At 40.3% G+C, this 9659-nt stretch overlaps 1 protein-coding gene across 1 annotated transcript; it reads left to right on the forward strand.

Moving 5' to 3' along the window:
- Window positions 1-9062: 9062 nt before the first annotated feature.
- On the forward strand, window positions 9063-9230 carry SEPMUDRAFT_35269 (uncharacterized protein; the record flags this gene model as incomplete). The annotated part of the gene is made up of 1 exon (XM_016908603.1): window positions 9063-9230. A coding segment is annotated over one exon (168 nt), but the record flags the coding sequence as incomplete, so codon positions are not given.
- Window positions 9231-9659: the final 429 nt, after the last annotated feature.

Below are 9659 nucleotides of genomic sequence, written 5' to 3' on the forward strand. Positions count from 1 at the left end.
AGGCATTTTGAGAGTTTCGACTTAGTAGGAATATATAGGATAAGAAAAAAGCAAGAGAGGATAAGTTAGTAGGTATAAGGAAGACCCGGAAATCGCTAAGCTACTTATCTCTCGAGTATGTCGGATTGCGTAGGAAGGTAATTAGTAATTAGGATAGGGGTTCTATATATATCTATACTAGTATATTTCATATTATGTTATATAGTTTATACGCCGACTACGTCTGCCGAACACGTTCTACTCTAGCTACGAGATTTCACTTTTTTACTAGAAAGTACTACGATACCTTAAGAAGCTAGTAGTCCAACTATTTCTCTAGATAATGTAGTATTTATATATAATACCCTATAGCAGTTGTCCTAGTAATAGCGAATAAAGCGACAACAACTTATATTCGAAATAAAATTTAGGTAGGGAGGGGGGCACTTAGGAAATCGACGATAATAGTAGTAGTAGAGGAGCGTTAGTATAGGCGCGGAAGTGTAATGTTGTTATAGAGGGTAGTGTCGGTGCTCGGGGTTATAGGACAGGGTTCCGGCTGCTGCCTAAACCTTAAATCTCTTAGATAAGAGAAATTTTATTTCTTAAAGCGCTTCTACTCTACGCATCTACCTCCGTACGTACTACCGTATATACTACCGTATCTACCTCCGTACCTATATCCCTACCTACGTCCGCACCTACCTCCGTACCGATACTACTATACCGAAACGGAAGAATATTACGCTAGAGGCGCTAGAAAATAAGCGTACTAGGCTCGGGGCAGCTACGAAGTCACTTAAAGAATACTCTCTAAAGCTGAATACCCTATAGGACCGCGAGCGTACTACCGCTATAGACGAAGAGAAGAGAGCTTAGGATCGATATAGAAAGGCTCGTAATAAATCGTTCGTACGGTTTAAGAAGGCTTAGATCAAGCAGTCTAGCGAGTTTAGCGAGCTAAGTAGGGACCGTTAAGCTGCCCTAGTTAAGGAATAGAGATCGATATATATAGTAGAATATAACCGGAAAGCGTAAGTTTCGTAGTCGGCGTCTATAGTCGGCATCTACGGTCGGTATTCCTACTTCCTATCAAAGGCTAACTTCTCTAGTACTAAGAAGTAAGTAGAGACTAATCTAGCTCTCTTACCCGACAAATAGGCCGAAATCGATAAAGCTAACTAGTTCCTTAAGCTTAGAGATAGTAAAAGCAAATTAAAGATAATATTTCAAAAGGAGGATTAGGTTAAGTAGGAATAGGATACCCTTACCCTTAGTAAACGATACGATAAAGTACTTAGGGGCCTTAGCAACGAATGCCTTCCTTAAGAAACGATTCTTAATCCTTTATTATTAAAAGAGATTGATAAGGAGACAGCGAACTCTATTAGAACTTTTGCCTTTTAGGCAGCCTCTTCTACTTTTGTAACTACTTATAACCAATAGTATCGCTCGATCCGGAAGTTCTAGAACAAACTTGTTGCTCTAGAGAGTCTAGTTCTCCCTAACGAGGTAGCTATAAAGCAGATTTCACAAATTGTCGATAGCGAGACTAAAAAGGTAAGCTTATCTGCCGACTATACCTACTGACTATTTTCTAATAATCCTAGATCTGCGTTAGAGAAGTACGACTCCTACTACTATACGAGATTTTTAGCCTAATCGAGCGCGTAGTCTGCTGTAGTATCCTTGCCTAGGATATCGTAGCCTAAAGGGCTTATTCAAGTAGTCTTCCTAGACCCTTCTAGCTAATACTAGAAAATTATAACTACTCCGCTAATAGTTTCCTTCTATTAGTAAGCTTAAAAGGGGAGAAGTACCTTGTAAAGATAGTATACAAGCTCTATAAGAGGGAGAATACTCTAAGCCGCGAACAGACTCTCTAGCCTAAGATAATAGCTACCCTTATCGAGTACAATATTAAAGAGTATAATAGGATTACTCTAGAGGCCTTTCTACTTCTACTACTACGAGAAGATAAACTATACCTAGTATCTTCGGGAATCGAGAAGATACTTACGAAGGACTCTATATTCGCAACTTTGTTAGAGGGTTCGAGATTTTAGACTCGGAGGACTAGGAGCTTCGCCTGTTTTAAGAAGACGAAGAGGGATAGAAGAAAGGGTAGGAGGGTTAGTAGTAAGAATTAGACTATCTAATAGGTTAGCTCGTAGCCGGAAGTAGGCCTACGAATTCTATTCGCTTAACCCCTATAGAGTAGCGTACTAGGATTCTGAAATTCCTACTTTCCCTCCTTTTAATTCCTACGTTCCCTCTCCTCTATCCTCTCGTAACGGATTTACGACGTCGGAGTCTAAAATACTATATTTTCGTCTTCCTTTACTTCCTCTCTAGGAGTCGGAAGCTCCCGATTCGAATCCTCCTTATAGCTAGGAAGCTCTTCTACTACCCCTATACAATCGAGCGCTCGCTTACGCTAACGATATAGTTCTACGACGAACCTCCTACCGAGCCTAATACTAGGGGACCGCCGACGTAGAACAGAGGTTCGCAAGCGTCGTACAAGACGGCCGACTATAGTAGAAGAAGATCTAGATTCCTCTCTAGTACTCCCCGTTAAGCCGGACTATATCGGGGAGTAGGATATTAAGGCTAACTACTAGCTATAGAGGTTCAAGTATAAGGAGAACTTTAAGAAGTAGTACGAGGTACACTAGTAGAACTATACTAGGAAGCGGCTTAAAAAGCGGAATAGTCGTACTATATTTAATCGGTCCCTAATTACCTAGAGGAGTAAGTCTCGGATATCTTAGGTATAGGATTTCCTAGAGGAGGGAATGCTTTAAGAAGATACGATACCTAAAGTCGTATATAGGTACTATAACGCTATACTAAAATATCCTATACTGAATACCGGTACAACGTCTGTCGAGAAGTATCTAGACTCCTCGAACTACTAGGAGAAACAAGATAAGCGAGGGTTTACGAAGGAGATGTTTATAACCGCAAAGCATCGACAAGTAAGTACTAACTACCGACGACTAGACCTGCCGACTATACCTGCCGACTATGTCTGCCGACTACGTCTAAGTAACTATACTAAAACTTTATCTCTAGACTATAAGCAATCCGCGATAGACAAGGGACCTAGGCTATATACTAGACGATTTCCTACGCTTATCCTTCGAGATAATTATCGACAATAGTCTGCTATTCTAGTTCTTTAAACGACCGTTAGTAAAACAGACTTATATAGCCCTACTCCCGGGATAGGTCGAGACAATTTAGTTCAAATCCGCCTCGATATACTATAGGATACTTGGTACTAAGGTTCAAGAGTCTGCTAAATCCCTTAAGACCTGTCTTACTAGTAGATTCAAGATAGCTATCGCGTATAATAGCTAGTAATCCAGAGGTATAAAAACCTTATTCCTTACTATCCGGGTCTACTAGATTAACGACTACTAGGTCTAGTACGAAGGGATACTTAGCTTTCTATATATTACTAGCCGTTATACTAGTAATTACCTTACGGAGATACTATTCGAAATCTTATAAGAGTTCGAGATTAAGTACCGATTAACTACAATTACGTACGATAATGCCTCGAACAATAAGACCCTATATAATACGATATAAGACTACTTGCTTTACTCTTCCTACTTCCTTCTAATATTCTATAGTGTTTTAGCGATTGATACTTGTTAAGAGAGGTACGGTATAACGGCTAGGAGGCTAGTAACGAGCTTAGAGGAAGGTACGGAGAGCAGTCCCGACTCGGAGATAGGAGAGGATAAGGAGGAGGCAATCGTAGAGTATAATCGAGCTAGCCGTCCCGAGCGATTTCCCTGCTTTGTATATACTGCCTAGCTTCCCTTAAAGGCCTTTTTCGACCGCCTAGGGCTCTGTCCGACTAACGACCTTTCCGAATACTAGGATTACGAGAAAGATCGGCAGATATTATAGAGGAGGAGAAAACAGAGTAAGCAGATCAGCCGCCCTTAAGCTAATAGTATACCTTACCTCCTTCTAAAGGTAAGATTAGTCTCTACGGCCTATCGCCTATTAACCTTCCTATTTTTAAAGTGTAGTCGGCTCTCGTAGTCGGTAATTATAGTCGGTACTCGAGATTCCCTTCGCTAATTTCGATCCCTAGATCCGGAAACTTTGCGTCTTTATTAACTCGAGCTCTTAAAGGTTCGAGCAGTTTATCGACCTATAGAAAGAGATACTTCAAAAGAAGGAGCTATTTGCAAAGCACCGTCGGTAGAATAGCATTTAAGATCGGATCCTAAGGGTCGTTTAAGACGTAAAGACAAGGTAGTCCTTAATAACGTTAATACTCGATCGCTTTAGCAGACTATAAAGAGTTATCGAATCTTATATCGATCGACTCGACCTAAGTAAAGATATAGGTATCGATTCCGAAGAGTAGCAAAGGGTTAAGTACCTTATCGACCTTACGAAACTATTCGTAGCGGCGATAGCAACGATCGGAACAACGAAAGGTCCGACTATCTACCTTGTCCTTATATACTACAACTAGCTTTTCGATATTCTAGAGGAGGCGATAAAGCGACTCAAGAATAAGAGGATACCTTAGAAGAAGGATATATATTAGGTATACGAGGCTACTTAGGCTAAGCTTAAGAAATATTATCGAGATACCTAGGATCGATTTGGCGATTACTACGGCATTAGTGTTCTCCTTACCCCCTGCCTTAAGCGGAAGTTCTAGGTACGCGATAACTTCGGGGATAAAAGCTACTACGAGTATTACGAGGGTAAGCTAAGAACAGAGTAGGAGAAGAGCTATTGTCTATTATCGAGCACTTCTACCTACGAGTTACGTAGTAGAAGTAGTCGGTATAAGGGCTAGATCGACTTTACTCTTAGTAGGAGTATAGAGTCTTCTCAAACTTAACGACGTAGCACTCGTAAGGGTAACGAGCTTGCCGACTATAATACTATCTAGACGCTAATATAGATAAAGGGGATCTATTCGAGGTACTAAAGATATAGTCTTCGCTTAAGCCTAAGTACCCTACTCTCGTACTAATAGCGCGGGATATTCTCTGTATTCCTACGGCCGGAGTTAGGTATAAGCGCGATTTCAGTATCGCTCGACACTAAAGTCGTTTCAATCGCTAATACTCCGTATTAACATTCTCTAAACTAATAGTATCCCGTTTCCGCTACTACGACGATAAGTACGATACTAGAGTTCTTATCGCCTACAAGGCTATAGAGGCTGCTTAAGCGCTTCTTAGTACTCTAACTTTATAGGAGATCCTAAGTAAAGACCGAGAGTAGACAAAAGATCTTATAGAACGGATTAGTAACTTAGATACAATTAGCGATAATAAGGGAGATAGGGTAGAGGAGCTAAGGCGATCGGTACGCCTAAGCTTTAAGCTTACGTAAGAGTACCTCCGGGATACTACGAGACGATTATAGCGAGCTTGGTTTAAGCTTGTATAAAGTTTACCTACCGACTATATTTGCCGACTATAGTACTTAAGTTTCAAAATATCACAAGCTGTAATCTAGTATATATATTCTTCTATATTTATTCATTCGATCTAACTACTCTCTTTCTCCTCTTATCTATATCGGGCTTATATACAGTTTCTTTTCTAATACCTAGTTCAAATAACTTGCTCTTAGAGCACTCGGTTTCTAGGCTTTTTCTTTCTGTTTACGAAAAATCAATACCTAATAGGTACGCAATACCTACTAGGTATCGTAATACCTACTAGGTTTGTACCTAACCCGATAGGTTGGGTTTACCTAGCTAAATACCTATACCTATTAGGTATTGCCAATACCTAACCTACCCTATATACCTACTAGGGTAGGTTGTACCTATGATAAGGCCTAGAAGTAGACTAGAAAGAGTACAATACTTCCTTCCGACGAGTAGGCAAAGATTAATAAAGCCGACTAGTTTCTCGAACTCGGCGATATCGACTCTAAGAAACGATTAACATTCTAGAAAGAAGACTAGATTAAGTAGGAATAGGAGTATCTATCTATTAGCGAGGAGTACGACAAAGGGGTTAGCGGCCTTAGCAATTATTACCTTCCCTCGGAATCAGTTCTTAATCTATTCTCGACTCTATAGATAGAGGAAGCGAGGGCTAAGTCTATTAGTACCTTTGCTATCTAGGCATCCTCTTCTACTTTTTCGACCGCCTATAATTAATAGCGCTCTTCTATTTACTACTTCTAGGACAAGATTGTTATCCTTAAGAACCTAGATATACTAAATAAGAAAGGTATAAAAGAGGTCTTAAAAATCGTTAGTAGCGAGACAATAAAGGTAAATATCTGCCGACTATATTTGCCAATGCCGACTACAGAAACTAATTATAATTCCAGATTTGTATTAAAGAAGTCCGAATGCTATTACTATATAAGATCTTCTCGCCTATTAAGCGAGCCGTTTGCCGGAATGTCCTATTGTAGGATACTAAAGCTTAAGCCTACTATAGAGGGCGATTGCTAGGCCCTTCTTAGCTTATTCCCCCTACCTACGACTATATAGCTAACGGCTTTTTACCTTTAAAGACAATAAAGGAGAACAAGCATCTCGCGAAGATAGCGTATAAGATGTACGAGAAAGAGAACTCTCTTACGAAGGAACAGATAATATAGCTAGTAGTAATAGATAGCCTTATCTATTGTAGCGTAAAAGAGTATACTAGTATTACTCTCGAAGCTATCCTACTCCTCCTCCTCTAAGAAGACGAACTCTGCCTCTCGATTTCTAGTCTCGAGGAACTAGTTAAGAAGGACAAGAGACTAGCTACCCTTATTAAAGTTTAAGACTAAGAAGCGGAAGCGATAGGTAAATAGCAAGCGACGCCTAAACTAGGGTTTCGATAGGTTAGCTCGGATATAGCAGAATATCGGCATATCCTGTTAGCTATACCCTTGTTATAGCGTAATACTATAATTGAGTATAGGAAATTCTCTTTCTTTTTCCCCTTTCTACTCCTACTTCTTTAAGATACCTCTGGACTTTTACGCTATTATCGTCTATCTACTATGTTTTCGTCCTCCTTCTCGTCCTCCCTAGGAGTAGGAAGCTCCCGGCTCGAATCCTCCTCCTAGCCCGATACCTCTTCCGGGACCCCTATACGATCGAGCGTATAGCTACGCTAGCGCTATAGGACGATACTCAACGCGCTATCGAGTCTAATACTAGGTCGACGCCGACGACAACCTAACGTTAGGCGGCGTAGAACGAGACGGCCGAGTCTAGTAGAAGAGGAACTAGATAGTTCCCTTATTCTCCCTATCGAGCCTAATTATATAGGAGAGTAGGATATTAAGTCAAATTGCTAGCTATAGAGGCTTAGGTATAAGGACAACTTTGAGCGTTAGTACGAGGTACGGTAGTGGAATTATACCGGAAAGCGCCTTAAAAAGCGGAACGGTCGTACTATATTCGATCGGTCCCTAATTACCTAGAGTAGTAAGTCTCGGACATCTTAGGTATAGGATTTCCTAGAGGAGGGAATACTTTAAGAAGATACGACGCCTAAAGTCGTATATAGATACTATAACGCTATACTAAAACATCTAGTACTAAATACTAGTACAACATCTGTCGAGAAGTATCTCGACTCCTCGAACTACTAGGAGAAATAAGATAAGCGAGGGTTTATAAAGGAGATGTTTACGGCCGCGAAGTATCGACAAGTAAGTACTAACTAACGCCGACTATACCTGCCGACCACGTCTGCCGACTACGTCTAGCTACTTATACTAAGACGATATTTCTAGACTATTAGCAATCTATAGTAGACAAGGGACCTAGGCTATATACTAGACGATTTCCCGCGCCTATACTTTGAGATAATTGTCGACAACAGTCTACTATTCTAGTTCTTTGAACGACCCTCGGTAAAATAGACTTATATAGCACTACTCCTAGGACAGGTCGAGACAATTCCGTTTAAATACGCGTCGATATACCGGAGAATACTCGATACTAAGGTTATAGACTCCGCCGACTCCCTTAAAGCCCGTCTCGCTAGAAGATTCAAGATAGCTATCGTATATAATAGTTAGCAATCTAGGACTATAAAAACCTTATTCCTAACTATACGGGTCTACTAGATTAACGACTAATAGACTTAGTACGAAGGGATGCTTGGTTTCTCTTATATTACTAGCCGTTATACTAGTAATTATCTTGCGGAGATACTATTCGAGATCTTATAAGAGTTCGAGATTAAGCGCCGATTAACTGCTATTACGTACGACAACGCCTCTAACAATAAGACGCTATATAATACGATATAAGGATACTTACTCTACTATTATTACTCTCCTCTAATATTCTATAGTGTTTTAGCGATTAATACTTGTTAAGAGAGGTACGGTATAACGGTTACTAAGCTACTAACGAGCTTAGAGTAGCTACCTCTCTATCTAGGTACGGAGACTAGTCCCGAATTAGAGATAGGAGAGGAAGAGGAGGAGGTAATTGCGGAGTATAATCGAGGTAGCCGTCCGGAGCGATTTCCCTACTTTGCCTATACTACTCAACTTCCCCTAAAGGCCTTTTTCGACTGCCTAGGGCTTTATTCTACGAACGACCTTTCCGAATTCTAGGATTACGATAAGGATAGAAAGATATTATAGAGAAGAAGAGTACAGAGCAAGCAAATCAGCTGTCCTTAAGCTAATAGTATACCCTATCTTCTTTTAAAGGTAAGATTAGTGTCTACGCCTAATAAACTATAAACCCTTCTACCTCGAAAGTATAGTCGACTCGTATAGTCAGCAATTATAGTCGGCAGTACGTTACTCTAGCTAATCTTAATCTCTAGATCCGGAAGCTTTACGTCTTTATTAACTCGAGCTCCTAAAGGTTCGAACAGTTTATCGACCTCTAGAAAGAAATACTTTAAAAGAAGTAGCTATTTGTAAAGCACCGTTAGTAGAAAGGCGTTTAAGATCGTATCCTAAGGGTCGTTCAAGACGTAAAGACAAGATAGTTCTTAACAACGTTAATACTCGATCGCTTTAGCAGACTCTAAGTAGTTATTAAATCTTATATCGAGCGACTTAACCTAAGTAAAGACATAGGCATCGATTCCGAAGAATAGCAAAGGGTAGAGTACCTTATCGACCTTACGAAACCATTTATAGCGGCGATAGCGGTAATTAGAACTACGAAAGGTCCGACGATTCACCTTGTCCTTATATACTATAACAAGCTTTTCGATATTCTAGAGGAGGCGATAAAGCGACTTAAGAATAAGAGGATACTCTAGAAGAAGGATGTCTTTTAGGCATACGAGGCTACTTAGACTAAGCTAGAGAAATATTATCGAGATACCTAGGATCGATTTAGCGATTACTACGGTATTAGCGTCCTCCTTACCCCCTGCCTTAAGCGGAAGTTCTAGGTACGCAATAACTTTAGGGATAAAAGTTACTACGCGTATTACGAGGGTAAGCTAAGGGCAGAGTAGGAGAAGAGCTATCGTTTATTATCGAGTACCTCTACCTAGCAGGGCCGTTTTAGAAGGAGTCGGTATAAAGGCTATATCGACTTTACTCTTAGTAGGAGTATAGAGTCTTCTTAAAGTCAAAGACATAGCACTAACGAGGATAACGAGCTCGCCGACTATTTAGACGCTAATATAGATAAAGGGGATCTATTCGAGGTATTAAAGACGTAGTCTTTAATAGAGTCTAAG

The sequence above is a fragment of the Sphaerulina musiva genome (genome assembly GCF_000320565.1).
Source record: "Sphaerulina musiva SO2202 unplaced genomic scaffold SEPMUscaffold_1, whole genome shotgun sequence".
Classification (NCBI taxonomy): Eukaryota; Fungi; Ascomycota; class Dothideomycetes; order Mycosphaerellales; family Mycosphaerellaceae; genus Sphaerulina; species Sphaerulina musiva.